At 35.3% G+C, this 17,920-nt stretch overlaps 1 protein-coding gene and 3 long non-coding RNA genes across 7 annotated transcripts; 2 read left to right on the forward strand and 2 right to left on the reverse strand.

Moving 5' to 3' along the window:
- Positions 1-2,880: 2,880 nt before the first annotated feature.
- LOC137835158 (uncharacterized) lies at positions 2,881-11,492 on the forward strand. Of its 2 annotated transcripts, none has more exons than XM_068643532.1 (9): positions 2,881-3,034; positions 3,121-3,190; positions 3,297-3,375; positions 3,638-3,719; positions 4,916-5,024; positions 10,377-10,465; positions 10,573-10,637; positions 10,735-10,813; positions 11,181-11,492. In XM_068643532.1, the coding sequence occupies exons 1-9, from the start codon at positions 2,981-2,983 to the stop codon at positions 11,349-11,351; spliced, it is 798 nt and encodes a 265-aa protein (XP_068499633.1). In that variant the 5' UTR covers positions 2,881-2,980; the 3' UTR covers positions 11,352-11,492. The 2 variants fall into 2 exon arrangements, with proteins under 2 accessions (XP_068499633.1, XP_068499634.1); XM_068643533.1 differs by having other exon boundaries at positions 2,887-3,034; positions 11,125-11,492.
- LOC137835161 (uncharacterized) lies at positions 10,553-11,207 on the reverse strand. Its single transcript, XR_011085028.1, has 2 exons — positions 11,106-11,207; positions 10,553-10,928 (listed from the first exon to the last, which is right to left on the reverse strand). It is a non-coding gene; the product is annotated as an uncharacterized lncRNA (long non-coding RNA).
- A 1,460-nt stretch (positions 11,493-12,952) lies between the features above and the next one.
- LOC137835159 (uncharacterized) lies at positions 12,953-15,839 on the reverse strand. Of its 3 annotated transcripts, XR_011085026.1 has the most exons (7): positions 15,451-15,839; positions 14,241-14,340; positions 14,046-14,162; positions 13,868-13,969; positions 13,552-13,782; positions 13,227-13,464; positions 12,953-13,130 (listed from the first exon to the last, which is right to left on the reverse strand). It is a non-coding gene; the product is annotated as an uncharacterized lncRNA (long non-coding RNA). The 3 variants fall into 3 exon arrangements; XR_011085025.1 differs by lacking the exon at positions 12,953-13,130 and having other exon boundaries at positions 13,132-13,464; XR_011085024.1 differs by lacking the exons at positions 12,953-13,130; positions 15,451-15,839 and having other exon boundaries at positions 13,132-13,464; positions 14,241-14,380.
- Positions 15,658-17,388, forward strand: LOC137835160 (uncharacterized). Its single transcript, XR_011085027.1, has 2 exons — positions 15,658-15,798; positions 15,938-17,388. It is a non-coding gene; the product is annotated as an uncharacterized lncRNA (long non-coding RNA).
- Positions 17,389-17,920: the final 532 nt, after the last annotated feature.

A 17,920-nucleotide genomic window follows, 5' to 3' on the forward strand; every position in this document is an offset into this window, starting at 1 on the left:
GCCCGCTTATCTTCGTCTAGGTTTGTGCTTTCCTTGGATCGAAACACTCTGCACTGCAAAGACAAAGGGGCGCCCTAAAGGCCGTTTGCACTCCGACGCTCAAGTCAATACTAGGGCAAAGAAACAATAATGTGTGTAATAACTCTAGTCTCAAAACCTGCGTACCTTGTGGGTTTTCTTACTACCCTTTATATAGTATAGGGTTTCCTCTATTTCCGTTACCCGCATTTAGGGTTTCTAAGGGAATGCCCTTGCGTCGCTATTACCCAATCTTAGTGCAATCTAGCGCGTAAGACTCCCTTACTGGAGTGCAACCTCTAACGGAATGGCCACCTGGATACCAACTTGTGCACCTAATCTCTGGGGCCATCCGTCGTGGGGGTGCCCTAACTGTTCACGTGCCATGCATACAGCCTACCCCTGGAAAATGCAACCCTAACAGGGCTTAGCGCCTCCACTGGTTCTTTACTTGTGTTGCGCCTGAATGCATTATTCACACCACACGCATGGAGTCTTCGTGACCTAGGGCTTCTCCCTTAACTCTAGATGGTCTTACTGATAACTGGTGTGTTTTCTGTGACTCACCTTTCGTGGTCCAATTCAACTGTTTGAGTTGCCGATGCCCGATGTTACATCGGCCTCACTCTGCTGCCGAGGACACATCGGCACACCCGACCACTAATCGGCACCCTGGCTCGTGTCGCTTGTGAGACACTAGCTCATGCCGCTTGTGGGACCCAACTTACGTGACCCACCATTACTAACAGTCAACGATGTTCGAAGACTGGTCAGTTCAAAATATATATATATATATATATATATATATATAAAGTTATTTTTGTTTCTAAATATATATTGTTATTGTTGTTGCTAATATATATATTAAGTTTATTAAGTTGTTACTGTTATAGCTAGTATTTATTAAATTGTTCCTACTACTAATATGTATTATGTTATTGTTGCAACTAATATATATTAATTTGTTGTTAATACATATCAAGTTGTTTTTGTGGTTGTTAATATATATAACTCTCAAATCTGAAACATTTAAAAATAATTAAGTTTTGATAGATTTTTTTTTGGGTTATAATTTTTAGATTAAAATTTATATTATGAAAACTTTTTCTAGTATCATGGAGGTCAATTTTGATTGTTCAATAAGAGAAAACATTTGGTTTGATTCTTGGTTTAGGTGTTATGAGCCAAATCAGTTGATATCTTTTTTTTTACTTTGATTTTTTGGGAAGATTACAAGTTATGTTGCTAAAGAGGGTGTTCAATGTAGGTTTTGTAGAATTGTACTGAATAAGTTCTTGTAGGATGTAAAAAGTTGATTCTTGATCATTTTGTAATATGATTTTGTTGTGTTTAGTGTGTCCTTAGCTAATGTGGCTAAGCAACTAGATGTACCTCTTGATAATTATTGAACTAGTATAAAATTTATTGTGTCTTTATCTATTTATTCATCTTTTTATTTTTGCCTTAATTTGTTGTTTGTTGTAATCTTAGTAAATCATTATGTTAAAAGGTTATTCCTAAATCTTCTAATTTGTTGATTCAATGAAGTAAATTTTTAACAAAGTACAAGTTTTTAAGGAGTTGTCGTGGCTAGCTCGTGAAAGATGATATGAGAGAAGACTAGAGGGGGAATGTTGTGTGAGAGAAGTACGAGTGTTCTTGGAGTTCTTGTGAAGTTGAAGATGTAATTGTCATTATGGAAGATGTGAAACTTGCCTCTAGTCCTTCCAAGGTGGTCGCCCATGGGTTGAGATTGCGAAGAGCATTATGAATCACAAAGAGATGTCCATGGCAAAGAAAGTATAGGAAAAAGGCTAACGCCTTAACATTAAGTCATCACAATCCCCCGTAAAGTAATTTACAATTCACAACATTGATGAAGGAAAACAAAAAAAAAATCTGAATCCAAATAAATTGAATATATTAATATTTGATTTCTCATCCACAGCTCTATTAGTTCCTTCTTTCCTACTCATTTTTGTCTATCAATGTCTCTTTTTCGTACTTATTTGAACCCTTATTAATTGTATGATTAATTTGAAAATATTATTTCCTTAGTGTTAGTTGATGTCATTGTTGGTGTGGACATCAAAATAGCAAATAACAAAAGTTATAATACACATAAACCTTGGTGTTCTCCTTTATTCCTTAAATATTTTCTAGGAAGACATTCAAATGAAGTGGAGCAAGCATTGAGGATTAAGAGGGACGAATGATGCCACAACCTTGTGTTCATGTTAGGATTAAATGCCCAAGGAGGGTTTGTGAACCAGTTTCTGATTTTGATGAAGTGGGTTGGGTTGTGCGAGAAGGGTTTGCACAAACAACTTAATGAGGAAATCAAGAAAAATTACGTGAATCTCCAAACATTATCACTTTTTCCTTTCTCCTTGATTTCTCCCTCCAAATACAAGAATTTCTTAAGGAAGAAAAATCAGGTGAATCTCTAAGCATTGTCACTTTTTCCTTTCTGCGCCACGTAAAAAAAAATTAATGTCGTTTGTTATCAAGGACCCATTTCAATGACTTCCATACTACAATCACCTCAATGATCTAAAGTTTGGACTAGAGACGAAAACCAATTTTGCGTTATAGAAGACAAAAAAACATATTTAACCCTTAATTTTTTTAATTAATTTTGAAAATAATGTATGCCTTTTTTTATAATACAATATATTTTAAAACATATTTATTTATTATAATTTCAATTACTTAAATATTTATTGAAATACTAATAATTAATATAATTTAAGTATGAAAATCACATTAAAATTATCATATAAAAATAAAATTTAAGATGGTTTTGTTAATATAATTTGTAATACCTATTTTTTAAATATTTAAAAACACAACGACGACGTTGGGTGCCTCTTATTTTATTTCTTTTGTTTGAACTTGAAACCTTAGAACTCGGGAACCCTGAAAGTGAAGCGCGGAGAAGACGCACAATTGCGGCGAACACATGAAGAAACAGAAGCAAACTCAGTTGAACCCCAATTGGCTTCAACTCCAACAAGTGCCTCCTCTATTCTTCTTCTTTCTACCTTCTATTCGACATACTCATATTTCTACGTCAATTTATTGGTGTTTGTTAATGTGCAGAAGCTGAATGGCTCAAAGGCTTCAAGGGCCTTCAAAAGTTCAGATGAAGATACCCCAGAATCAATATTGGGTAAAAAAATGATTTTTGCTTCTGGGGTTGCATTGTTTGGTATAAGAGGTTAACCCTTGAAAATAATGTAGTCGTATGTGACTTTCTTTGTTTTTTTTTCTTACAGGCAAACGTAAAGAGAGACCAGATGAGGAATCCAATGATAGTCAGATTAATCCTCTTACTCCTGTAAATGCTGATTCAAGGTGACTCCAGTGAATTTTTATGTGTTACTTTGTAGTTTAGGGATGGGGGGTTGGTTGTCTTGTATTGTTTTGTGTGTGTGAGTGAATTTGAGTTGCATCTATACGATTAACTGAACAAGAGTTTAATACTTCATTATTTTGAGTTAGAACTTATTTTTTCTTTTATAGAATTTGTTGATCTTAACTAGGCGTGCTATGTTATTATGGAGCATTCTGCTCATTTTAAAGTTCAAGATCCTTTAACTTATTAACCATTTGGCAGTCTGACAGATGCAGTGGGCATGGATTGTGAAATGGTGGGTGTTGGTCAGGGAAACAAAAGTGCTCTTGGAAGAGTAACTCTGGTATTAGTTTGTTCCTCTCCATCATCTGATTATTATCTTTAGATTTTTCTCCCTCATGTTACTACATTGATTAATTCATGTCACTGCAATGTACAAAGAATGTCTGATTTGCGAATATTAACTAGTAACTTATAATTTTTTCCCTTTTCATCGTAATCCAATTTATGTTTTATGGACTATTGATTAGTGTTGCATTTTACTTTTTCATTCCCAACACAATGCTCACGATTTTGTAGACTGACATGCTTTTTCCTGAAGTAATACCATAGTTAGGTACACTTAGGTTGTCTGTTGTTTAATCATGAAGTGTTGCTCAATTGATGTGAGCTCTACATGAGTGGACTTCACCTGCTTTGAAAGATTTTGAATCCCACTGGAAGTACCAAATGTCTTGGGCTACATCATCGGACTCTTTAAGTGGAAATTAGTCTCACCCCCAAAAGGTGTGGGCATGGCCACACCTTGTGATAGACCCAATAAAAACTAGATTAGATGTTATTTGGACATATGTCATCATTGACTGTCTTCTCCCAGACGTTGTTTGAGTCTCTTGTATACTATATTGGGCCACGAGAACTTGTTTCTTGTATTTTATCACCTTATATGAACACGTTATGTAAGTGCAACTGTGCAAGTGTTAGCTAGGCATTAGTTGAATGAACTCCCACTATTAATATCCATGCAAAGTAGAACCCATGCTTGATAACATTATGAAAATATTGTGTGAAAATTTTTTGGGGGCCTATTTTTTTGTACATAAAAATTTAGATTGAAAAGCACCAAGAACATTACATCCTGTATATATTTGAAACCAAATCAATTCTAACTTTAATATGTAAGAATTCATAACTTGCTCCTACATAGTGGAATTATCATTTCACATTTAACAGAAAAAACCAAACCAATGTTGTTAAATGGTGGCTCCATGGTCACCATGGTAGAATGCATGACAGATATTTTGCCAATTCATTGGCAGTTTGTGAAGGGAGGTTACGGCAGTGCCACAATGACATGCTTTTATGGCAGAATTTTGGCCTTCCATCACATTCTCCCATGTACATTGATAACACTAAACAACTAAACATCAATTTCCAATTTTCTTTGGCATAAGTATTTTTTACAATTATCGTTAATATGCTCATCTCCCCTTGCCTTGTTAAGTCTTTTATTCCTAATATTGGTTTAGTTGATGGCAGGTCAATAAGTGGGGAAATGTTATTTATGACGAGTTTGTTCGGCCAATTGAACGGGTTGTTGACTTCCGCACTAAAATTAGTGGCATAAGGCCTCGAGATCTTAGAAAAGGTTTGATATTCTTTTGTTTATGTTAGAATTGTGTAGATATGTTAGAATCTTATGAGTATGGTAACCGATGATATTAAAATCAATTAATGATACTAAGATCAATTAGATTGATTCTATATTTTTGTTATTAGCCTAAATGAAGGTAACTGAATATTCTGTAATTGTGTCTTCCCTATAAACTAAATAGCTTCGTCATGGTCTAAATACATGAAATTTTCATATGCCTTCTCAGTTTCTATCTTTTCAACTTGGTTTCGAGAGCCTAACAAGAAGGGGACCCTAATATGTGCTTTCCCTGTGGGCTCATCGTCTGTCACCATTCACTGTCAGCTACTTTCTGATGAGCTTTCTTCGACCGTTGATGACCATTGGCTTCAGCTTGCCTTTCAATGACCAACCTTAACAATTTCTCATTTATTTGGTATCTCATGTGCCTAAACCCCGCACCTGACTTTTCACCTTTTTCCACCACCTCCGCTGCATGTGGTGGTGCCTTTGATAAGCTTTCTGTCAAATCTTTTAGCCAGACTCTCCTTGCTGGTTCTGGATTTGTGGTCTTTCTTCCATTCAGGCACCATTTGTGATCTATTTTTTATTGCTATCCTCTGTTTGGTTGACTAGTTATTTTCTACTTGGCTGGTTTTCTATTTTTCATACGGCTTGATTATTTCTCTCTCTTTGAGGTTGATCCATGACAACTCTGAAATCTGTGCATTTGTTTTCACCAACTTTCTCATTGCCTTACTATCTACTAACAAGTTGGATGTCAATAACTATGATTCTTGGGCCTTAAACATCAAACTTTGGCTCAAGAGTCAAGATTATTTGGACCATATCTCACCACTAAAGAAGAAATTTTTGTTGAACCTAACGAGCCTAAATGTAGTGAAATTTATGCTCAACTTTGTGATGTCATCAAGTCTACTTCATTCCTCCGTTAAACAATTTTTTTGCTCCCACGACATGTGTGAATTAGTTTGGACATAGGCCAAGTCAATTTATACTGATGACTTACAAAATTTCTATAGAATATGTCAACACCTCATGGATGCGATCATGATGCAAACCCTTGATAGAACCAAGCTGACCTATTTGGGTTGTATAAGTAGTCTTCTTGATTTTAATCAACTTTTGCCTCTTGCTGTGACCCCAGACAAGGAATTGGAGAATCATCTTACCCTTCTCTTGTTGTATGTCTTACTTGCAAAGTACTATCAGGTTCGAGACTAGATTTTAGGATCTCTTTCTACCCTGATATGATTGTTGCTTGGTCCTCATTGCTTGCATTCTTGCTAAAGCAACCATCAACTCTGCAGTTAGTCCGACCTATATGTGCCATCTACCTTTTTTAGTTCTTCAACCATGTTGTCATAAGGAGGTGATCATGGGCACACTCACAAAAACAATGGAGATCATAGGTCACGATTCAAGTGTGACTATTGCCACAAAATTGGTCACACCATTTATTACTGTTATTCTCGGCATGGTTGACCCCTAAAACAACTAATGTTGTAAACTCTATTACCGATTCTTATGCACAAGTTGCTCCTGTAGAATATGCTTCCAGTAACAATATACTTACAATCTTCAATGATTTCCTTCAATAGACCATAAGTCTCTAGTTCCACTGGTTTTGTTGGTCACACTGGTAATTCTTCTATTGGCATCTTTTACTCTTTGGGCCCTTGGGTCCTATATTTTTGGTCCATCGCTCATATAATTGGTAATAAATCCTTTTTTCCTTTTCTTTCTACTTGTTATTTACCTATTGTCACCATGACAAATGGTTCTCAAAAATAGTTATAAGGTGTTGGTATTGTCCATCCCCTTCTTTCTTTCTATTCATAATATTCTTTTTGTTTCTAGGGCCCCCTTTAATCTATTGTCCATTAGTAAACTTATAAGGCCTTTCGATCTTGTCTTTTATTTTACTAAAGATTTTGTTTTCTTGTAGGATTAAAGGAGGGGGGGTGGACAATTGGCTTTGGATGCAAGTCTAGTAGCCTATATTAATTAAAAGGACTTTCTCTTATTGGATCGGTGGCAACATCCTCACGCTTGCTTCATGCTTAGGTAGGACACCCAAGTCTTGATAACAATTAACACTAGTCTTTCCATGTTAGAATCTTTGTCTTGAGAGTCATGTCAATTTGGTAATCGTATTCGTAGTTTTTTTTTTCTAGTTGCATTTGTAGTTAGGATTCACCCCCCTTTTTTAGTCAGTTGTGATGTTTGGGGATCAAGTCATATTTTTTCTGTGTCAATCCTTTTTCATGAAATCAAAAACCAAATTTGTGTACTATTTGTATTTTACAAAGTGATAATGCATGTGAGTATCTGTCTACTCAGTTCTAGACCTTTATGACATCTTAGTGTGTTGCATAAAAGATTTTATCCTTGTGCCTTCCAACAAAATGAGGCTATTAAACAAAAAAATAGGCATATTCTTGAGACACTTTCATGTTTCTCATTAGTTTTGGGGTGATGTAGTACTTATTGCGTGTTATCTCATCAATCACATGCATTCATCCATCTTGAAACGTAAAATCCCTCATGAAGTTCCATATACTCATCACTCTATTCATCCTTTATTGCCTTATGTCTTTGGTTCTACGTGTTTCACTCATGCTCTTGGTTCTGGCATTGACAAACTCTTTCGGTATCATAATTGTGTTTTCCTCGAGTATCCAAAATCTCATAAAGTGTCTCCTTTGAAACAATTTCATTTTTTAGGCTGGCATAATTTGTATGAGACTTGAAACCTCGTTCCTCCACCATTAGGGAAGTTAGTTGTAGGTTGTCGATGGGTGTGTACGGTCAAGGTTGGTCTAGACAACAATGTTGACCAACTTAAGGCTTTTGTCTCATTGCAAAAGGCTATACCTAGATCTTCGGGTTGGATTACGGTGATAATTTTTCTCTATCTGCCAAAATGACTTCTTTGCAACCATTCTTGTCCATTATTGTCATTTGCCATTGGTTGCTCTATTAATTGGGCATGGAAAATGTCTTTTTACATGGAGATATGCTTGAAGAAGTGTACATGGAGCAACCTTCTTGCTTTTTTGCTCAAAGGGTGTCCTCTAGTCTTATATGTCTACATATATCTTCAAGCAATCACTCAAAGCATGGTTCAATAGATCTAGTACTAAGATTCAATAATTTGGTATGATTCAGAGCAAGGCTAACCACTTTGCCTTCTATCGTCTCTCACCTGTTGATTGCATCTATCTGGTTATTCATGTTGATGACATTGTTATCACAGATAGTGATCATGTTGATATTGCATAGGTAAATCATCATCTTTATAAACATTCACAAATGAAAGATCTTGATGAACTAAAATATTTCTTTGGGATGAGGCAGCACAATAAAAAATGAGTTCATTATAAGTATCCAATGATTGGAAGAATTAGTAATGTTAAACTCCAAGACAATCGACACCCTATGGATCCTAACGTCAAACTTGTGTCAAATCAGAGGAAGCCTCTTCAAATTTGAAAGGTACATATGGTTGATAGGGAAGTTGAACTGCCCTTCTGATACTTATACGAATATCCTGTTCACAGTAGGCGTAGTAAGTTCCTCAACTTGTGCAAGATACATTGGAACACAATGACTTGCATTAATCAATACATCAAACAAGCTCTAGAAAAGCTCTTTTGTATGATGACGAAAGACACTCTAATTGTGGGTATGAAGACAAAGGTCCACCTTTGGTTTTTGTATACCTGCCAGAGATAATCTTGTCTCTTGGCAAAAAAAGAAGCAAAATGTTGTAATTAGGTCTAGAATGGAAGTAGAGTATTAGTATGGCTATCATAGCCAATCAAAAGCTTATGACTCAAGTTGCTTAAAATCCAAAGTTTGGAGAGGTTACATAGTTATCACGTATATGTGGTAATCAGTTTGTGCTGCATGTTGCCTCAAATCTAGTATTCCATGAAAGGATGAAACATATTGAAGTTGATTATCATTTTTTACATAGAGAAAGTCATGCTCGGAAAAATATCTACTACCTTTTGTCAATTTCCATGATCAATTAGTAGATATATTCATTAAGTTGTTAAAGGGTCCTTGGATTAATGACATATGTGACAAGCTTGGTGTCTATGACCTATATGCTTTAGTTTGAGGGGAATGTTAGAATCTTGCAAATATGTTAGAATCTATAGATACAATAACTGATTATATTAGGATTAATTAGAATGATTCTATATTTATGTTATTAGCCTTAAATAGGGTAACTGAATATTATGTAATTATGTTCTGTCCTCTATAAATTGAATAGCTCTGCTGTGTTCTAGACACATGGAATTCATCATATGCCTTCTTGGTTTCTCTCTTCTGAACAGTCTACCATTTTAATAAATACACTTGAACGTTTTGGAACTTGAAAATTCCTATGATATGAATTATACCACATTTCAATTTCCTCGTAGAAACATCAATTTCATTATATTCTTTGAAAGTTTTCATTTTCTAGGAGTCACAATTTATTTACTTATGTTGCCTCTTTTGCCTCAAGGATTATGAGAGAATCTTTTGCCTCTTATGTTGTTAGTTATGAATAGAGGGGAATGGTTTGGCTATGAAATATAACATTCTCTTCATTGGACAACTCCAGCTGAGTTTCAAAATTTTGGATATCATTTTTTACTGATAAAGTTCTGACATTTTTCAAGAGCCACTGGATTCTTCTTTTGTCTTTATCTTTGATTGGAGTTTTCAGTGACTTAACCAAAGCAAATCATGTGTTCAGTGCCTTACTAATCAAGTTGTTAGAACAAAAGTTTCTAGAGCTGTACTGTACTGTAGTACTCCTGAACTAGTAGTGATCTGGCTTATCTGGTGGGATGGTGTGTTTGGGACAACTGGTTATTTCAATGATCAATTATTGTTATAATGATTTATAATCAAAATCAGTTTCTGTTTGCATATATTTGCTGAAAATTATTCGAAGATTTTTTTTTTCCGGATGTAAAAAAATCAGCTTTTACACAAGAGTAAGAGCGTGTATGAAGCTGAAAGGAAAAATAATCACTTACAAATGTTCAGATTCATGAAAACAACTTATTTTTCATAAAATGCCTTTACTAAATTTTAGTTGATCAAACATAGAGCTTATTTTATGAATTTTTCCTCAAAACAACTGAAATTGAAAAAAAATGAGCCATGTCCACACTAGTATTAGATGTTAAGGTTCAGGTGCTCAGCCATTAGCATGTCTCAAATTTTAAAAGCAGCCATAAAAGCTTTATTATAACTACGAGGACCAGGTTTCCTAACCATTTCTATGATTCTTATGCCAATAAACTAATACAACTTTCAACATGATAATTACATTTGTAGCAAAGGATTTTTGGGCTGCTCAGAAGAAAGTGTCAGAGTTGATCAACGGAAGGATCCTCGTTGGTCATGCCTTGTCCAATGACCTTAAGGTCTGTATTTGAGTGATTATGTTCTTTGACGTTCTTGATTTGTGTGTATATTTTTTTCTTATCAGCCTATGGTGTTTAAAACGGAGATTTGGACTGTACTTCTGCAGGCATTGTTATTAAGTCACCCCAAAAAGGAAATAAGAGATACCTCCGAGTATCAACCATTTCTAAGGTGCTGTCACCTAATTTTGCTTCTACCTATCATTTTTAGGTTTACATTCAAGTGTTTATGTAATTCATTATAATAAATTTGCCTTTGGGATTGGCAGATCAAATAGCAGAAGAGCACTGCGACATCTTGCTGCTGAACATCTTGGTGTGACGATCCAAACAGGAGAGCACTGCCCAGTTAGTCTGTCTACCTTTTTTTCCGTCTCCTGTTATTTATGTGATCAGTGACCAACATGGTAGTTGAATCGAGATACAAGTAGTGTATCATATCATAAAGCTGATTTTCTGAATCCTGAATGTTTTGTATAGAGAATAGTAAGATTCATAAACATTAAAAAATGTAACATACAATTAAATATACAAGATATGTAAACTTGCAAAGATGCAATTAATAACAAAACCAATAACAAGCACTTAAGTTTGTGCTATTGTCATTAGTTTGAATTTTTTTTTTTTCATTTATGCAAACCTGTATCTTGTTGTGTCAGCTTGCTATATCTCTAAAACATGAAATCAAAAGTCTTAGACCACCGTATTGTTTCAGATAGAAGATGCTCGTGCTGCTATGCTGCTTTACCAAAGAAATAAGAAGGAATGGGAGAAGAGCATAAAAGATCAATTTCGGTTCAATCAGAAGCAAAGGAAATTGAAGCAGAAAAAGAAGCAGAAGATTGAAGATGCTTCAAATGCAAACCATGTTGAAATTGGATCATAGATTTGTGTGCCCTTTTGAACACATCTGGTCAGGGGACCACTTCTTTAATGCTGATTGTATTACTTAAATTTGGACTCCCAAATACAGTTAAAAGAAACCGTTTTTTCATGGTTATAAGATCAAGATTTTCGCGGTAGGTCACACACTCTTGTTCTGTTTTGCACTCTCTCTATAAGTATAATTGGTCTGGAAAAGCTGTTTTCAGTATTAGTTAGTAAAAACTGTTTACATTTCATTGAAATACAAACAACTTTAGAATTTATTGTATTCAAAAATAAAAATTAATATTGCAAATATTTATTCAAAGCCCTATAGTTCACTATAGCTTGTATGTTTTAGTGTGAGAATGAACTATTTTGGAAGAATTTCATATTTTATTATATGCTGTGTGGACTCACCATAATACTATAATTAAGATTAATCTTTACTCTAGAGGATAAAGGATTAGGTTCACCTTAAGTCATTTTCAGTGATTAATCTTAAAGCTGAGAAATACTATTTGTAAATTTCTATCATTGGTGCTTTAACTATTTTGAAATATTGAAATGACAGTTTTATGATTGTCCAATTATTGAAAGGAATGGTCGCTTAAATGCACTTCAAAGCTAAGCAAATTGTGTGTAACGAGCGAAACATGTGATAGTTGAAGCAGTCGGATCTATGCGTATTTGTTAAGTACATCATGCAGTTTGTTTTTATTAGAGTTGTGTAGTTTTCCTGGTTTGTGTAGTTACCACTTTCGTTCATTGGAATGTAAGACGTGGATGGTTATTTTTTTTTTCTTCTGTAAGATTGTGTTAAGAAGAAATATGTTGTGAGTATAAGTATCTTTGCTCCAAATCTCTCTATGTACACAGTTTAAAGTTTTAAAAAGTATACAATCTACAATGCTATTTTTTTATAATGATAACATTGGTATAACCTCCGGATTCAATGACTAATACAGATGGAAAATACAATAGTACTCTTCTTATAAGGTCAATATTCCTCACTAAATAATTGGTCAATTTTAATATTTTTTCATCCTCAATCCTCCTCGGTCTATCGGTACCTGTAGATCTCATTTAGATTTATAGTTTTTGTCATAGACCCTGTCTATAAGAAGTAATTTTAGGCTTAAGTAGGTCTAATGCTCTTTTAATTATGTTCTTAGAGAATAATTAAGTTTTTTTCTCTTATGTAATTAACCTTTATCACAGGTTTAACTTGCTGAATCGAGAGACCAATTAGTCGTAAATATTGTGGTTCACTAGTCAGATGATCGAGATATTGAAAAATTTATTCTCATGACAATAATGACATGTTTGTTTCTAGGTAAAAAAAAAGTGTAGATAAAAACATTGAGAAAAAGTTAGAAAAACAAAAAAGAAATGATTGGAAAACACGAAAAAAATACATCTTTGTTCTTTCAAACTGATGATATATAAAAATTATGTTAATATAAATATAAATATAATGCTTTAATATATATTTTTTATATTATAATAAAATGAATAAGACTGCAGAAAAAATTGTTTTCGTGTCTTATTGACGAGGTTAAGTGTAAGGTGCCGAAAAGTTTGGTACGGACTCAATGTTTTGGTAGGTTGGCTGTACAAGTATTAGTAAATTGAAATTTTTTTAAGGGTAAGACTAAGGATTTGGTAGTTACATTTATTTAATGACAAGCAAGTATTTGATACTAAGTGTAGCCATGTTGTAGAACAGTGTGAAGGTCAGGTGAAGGGAAATCACATGGACAGTCTTCTACAAAGCAGACAGGTAGAATAGAGATATGCCCTTGAAAGAAAAATGTAGAAATGGCACCAAAAAAGTTAAATACATACAGCTATTATTAGCAATTAAACAATGTTACGCATCAATTCATTCTATTACCTTGTTCGGATCAACTATGCCCGCTGCAGCATGGTGGACAGGGCTAATGGTTATAACTGTATCCTTGTTTTGAATTTCCTAGTACTTCAATGGAAGACATGGACGGAATTTCATATACTGTTGGGAATACTATTATGATCTGATGCCACTCATTGTTCCATTCTTCTTGTCAGTGTTCAATGTTCCATTCTTCTTGTCTACTGTAAATCTCAACTGAACCATTCTCCAGATAATGTATCTGTTTCAATGCAGATAATGTTAGTGTGCATAGTTAGTATCTTAATAGCTATGTTTCTGATGGAAGATTTGACCATGAAGTATCCACCTGGGCACGCTCTCCATCATATTTGTATTCACAAGTAAACTCCACATCCTGGAATTTGTTTAGAATTTCAGTTACACTTTTTGCTGCCTTTGATAGCATAGGTCTAATTGGAACACCAGGAGTAAATTTACAATTCTTTGGAAGCATCCATAGACCCTCCGTAAGCAGTGCAGATATTATTTTGTCATAGTCAGGAAGAACAGAATAGACTTGTTTAACAATATCCGAAGCCTGATGCAAAATGAAACCAGAAATAAATATATACTTACACACATATACACATAATGAATAGGGAAAAGGTGGGTGGTTACTTCACCAGAATTCACTGATACCAACTACAGCAGCAGAACCCTACCCCCAAAATTTAGTTCTGAAGCACTTCAAATGTTGAAAACCCAAAGCGCATATGCTATTCAACCTGAACTCACAAGACTAAGCCATGTAAACCAATTCACTCTTATAGCATATTTCCCAGTTCAATCATATTAGCTTACCTTGTCGAAAGGAGACTGAATTTCAGGAGGTGGTTTAGAGTGTTCTTCAGTGTATGCTGCAGCTTGGCCTAATGCAGCCAATAGAGATTGCTCTGCTTAACCAATTCGCAACTTCACCTGCAAAACAAGACAGATGCAATTAACATGGAGAAGTAAGCCCACCAGAACATTTCAATAAAGAATTAAAATTTCAACCTGAAGCAAACGAATTAGATAGAGGTTCACACTCAGTTGCAGCAACAGGGAGTGCCTTGATATGGTTCTTTTTTTTCTCTTGACTGTCTTTTCCAGATTCCTGAACACATTCAGAAATAAAGAAAAAGTAACAACATAATTTAGCAACATTCAGTTGTACACAAAAAGGTGTTCAAATCCCGACAACAAATCTTACAGTAGTACATACACGAAGCCATACTAACTTCCAACATGGCCACCAAACAGATGGCAAGAAATTTAAAGATAAAAACAAACGTATATTTAGTAAGCGATGGCTTCAGCAAAAGATACAGAAACGAACCTCCTTCTCAGGCACATTATTCTTGTACAACCCATTAAACTCCAAAAAAAACATCTAACCATAATAGAAAATTAAAAAATGAGCTGAAAATGACTGTTGTGCTCTATGCACGATATGTGATAAAGGCACCAATAACACCCTCCAAGTCTTCAATATCAGTTTACTCGGAACTTACTTTTGCAAATTCTCTCTTTTTTTTACCATTCATGCTGTTATACCACGTGAGAATGCACTAAACCTAGTTATCCCAAACCAAAGGCCCATGGTCATGTTGTGCTTAGTTTTCTCAATCACTCAATTTTTTTTATCCGCAAAGAATTAATAAATTAAAAAAAAAAGACACTTCAGGGGTGTCCCAACCCGTATACATGGTTCTAGACCACTGGTTCTAGACCACAGAGAGCACATACAAAACTCACAAAAACCTGCTGAACAAGTGCAATGACATTCCTAAGAACTACCAAAGATCAAAAGCACACTTCCCAACAGAGTGATATTAAGCTAAACACAACCAATAACAAACAGCAAAGACAAATCTGGTGGCTTCAAGATTGCATGTAGGCAGCTGGACAATTCAGCATAGCCAATTCCAAGAATTCTAACAGCAGATGATGTTGTGACTGTAGTAAATTAGGCTTTAAAACGAACAAAAAGATTTCCCAAGGCGTAAGTAATCACTGTCCGTAAGGACTTATCCTCGGTGTATTGCGCAAGTCCTCCAGGATACAACAGGAACTTCCCGATAATTTCCGAGGATCAAAACTAGCAAGTTTCTTTTTAAAAGAGTAATACAAAATAGAACCCAGAAATATTATAATATTAAAATAATCTAATAAATGATGAGAGAGAAAACTAAAAATTTAAAGGTGATAGGAAGAGGAGTTTCACGGTGGTGTTGGGTGAAGAAGATGAAGAAGGTGAGTGAGAGTTGGGTGTTTTCTGAAGCAAAGGGTTGCGGCTTTTATAGATGAAGAAAGTAACTGCATCCCACTACATGAGCAACTCTGCTTCCCACGGTCAAGGCGGTTCCGAGCTGTTGCGGAGAGAAAGACTACGTCTTCCTGGAGAGTGCGGAGCAGATCTGGATCTGTTGAGAGCATGCACGTTCTGAGAGACCCATTCAAGGTAGGAACCGAGGTCCCCTTAGGTTGCAGAAGGTCGGGACTCTATCCCACGTTCAACCTCTGCGAAACGAGGGTTTCAAACGTTGGTCCTCTACGAACGAGGGTTTCGGAGGTTTGTGCGCTCACTCAGATTTCCGTTTCTGCACATACTCTGTTTCTAGATTTTCTGTTTTGCAATATTATAGAATCTGTTTTACAAATAGAGATTCTGTTTTACAACAGTGACAACTAATTTTCTGGTTTAAAATCAGGCCCCTGTAACTACAAAAGTGGCTCCCACAACGTTGTACCTCAAGGACGCAAACACAAGTAGGTGCAAGGGAACAAAAACTGCAAATGTGGAAGCAGGATAAAACCAGCATAGCATACGAAAAAAATCCTTCCTGGCTCCCCTTGGCGACACTAAAGCTCCGCGCTCAAGAACTCCAGAAGCAAGCTATGTTCCATTAGTGGATCCCAAACTTCAACCATCCAAGCCAACTTCATGGACAGATCTGTGGCACTTGTCCCTCATAAGATACCCTGTTATGCACCCCATCCACACCTATGGAACACCTTCAATGGCCACAATTCCACACCAGAAACGGATAAAGCACCACCAGCCACAAGCACCTGTTTGGGATGTATTTATGATTTAGCAACCACAACCCAAAACCTCACCCACATCCTCCTTCAGCAAGGTTAGAAACCAGCAGCAGGATAACCACCAAGCAAATACCAGAAGCTGTTTACATCCCTCTGTACCAATGAATATGAAGCCTTTCCATTGCTCAACATAACTATTTCCATTCTTACCAACCTACTCCTAGGTCCCTCCTCTCCTTATACAGATACTCAAGACAACCTGCAACCTCCTAACATCAGCCTTTTGAAAGCAAAGAACAAAATTAGTATGCATGAAAACACAACTTGTGAGGTGTTAACAACAGCTTTGGATGGAAACTTTAGCTGAGCATCGATTACTCTAATCAAAGAGGATTCCCCTGCTACTCACTTAAATCAACCCAGCTGTGACCGATACACCATTTAACACTCCACACCTCCCTGTTGACTCCACACCTGAGCCATGTACCATTACACGGTGATTTTTACAGCCTAAGATTCAACACACTCACACCACAACAAGGAGACACTGGTTGGGGTTAAAATTCAATCAGAGAAAGCGTACGAGAAACCAACTACCTTGTGTTTTAACCACAACCAAGGACTGTAGTTGGGCATTCTGAAAAATCTCATTAGCATCAGGGACCCTTCCTTGAAAACCACCAGATTCCTCTGTTTCCAAATGCAACTGACAATTGCCGCCCACAATCCTAGCCATACCTGGTTTTGTTTATTAGAGAGATGGATTAAGTGAAAATTCTCCATGTGATTCTTAATACCCTGTCTTGGCCCCCAAAATACCAATCCAACAATAACACATTGACCACACTCGTTGTGGGAAGACAGTCTAGGAAGAGGTGTTGAGAGGATTCCTCTAACGTATTGCATAACGCACACAGAGACGAATTCATTCTCAATCACTCAATCTTGTAATAATAATTTCAAATTAATCCATACATGGGTATAACTTGTCAACAAAAAACTAGGCACTAGTAAGTAAGTAAACTTGAGTAACTTTATTTTACAGTTATTTCCACATGCACATTGACTCATTCAACATTATTTATTTGTATCTGTCAATTATTTAGAGTATTTTTTTATATATTTTGACTCAGAAAGATTGAGATTGAGAGAGATAAAAGGAAATAGGAAAAGAGGATCGAAAACACAATGCGAACTTGAATGAATGAACCATAGCGGGAGGTCCGCAGAGACGATAGAAATGGCGGGAAGAATATCACCCTTCGGATACTCTCTTCAACCTTTACACACTATAAAATTTCACCTACACAACTACATTAAAGTCTACATTTTTTTTTAAATTATATTTTAAATTATGAGACAATAAAATAAAATTAAAATTACTTTAGACGAAAATAGTAAGAATAACAATGTATTATATTTATTTAGTAGAAGTTACTGAACCAAATCAGAAAATTTCTAAATTCAACGTTATTTAATGTAAGAAGATTAGAACAAAACAACACTATAATTAATTTATCAAATCTATACGAATCAACCAATATTGTATCTAAGTTTAAAATAAATTGAATTAATACTTTATTATTTTTTAAATAAATTTTTTACTTTTTACCTGTATAGTTCACGTCTTTAAGCCTTTTAAAGTTTCT

The sequence above is a fragment of the Phaseolus vulgaris genome, chromosome 5, assembly GCF_000499845.2.
Source record: "Phaseolus vulgaris cultivar G19833 chromosome 5, P. vulgaris v2.0, whole genome shotgun sequence".
NCBI lineage: Eukaryota > Viridiplantae > Streptophyta > Magnoliopsida > Fabales > Fabaceae > Phaseolus > Phaseolus vulgaris.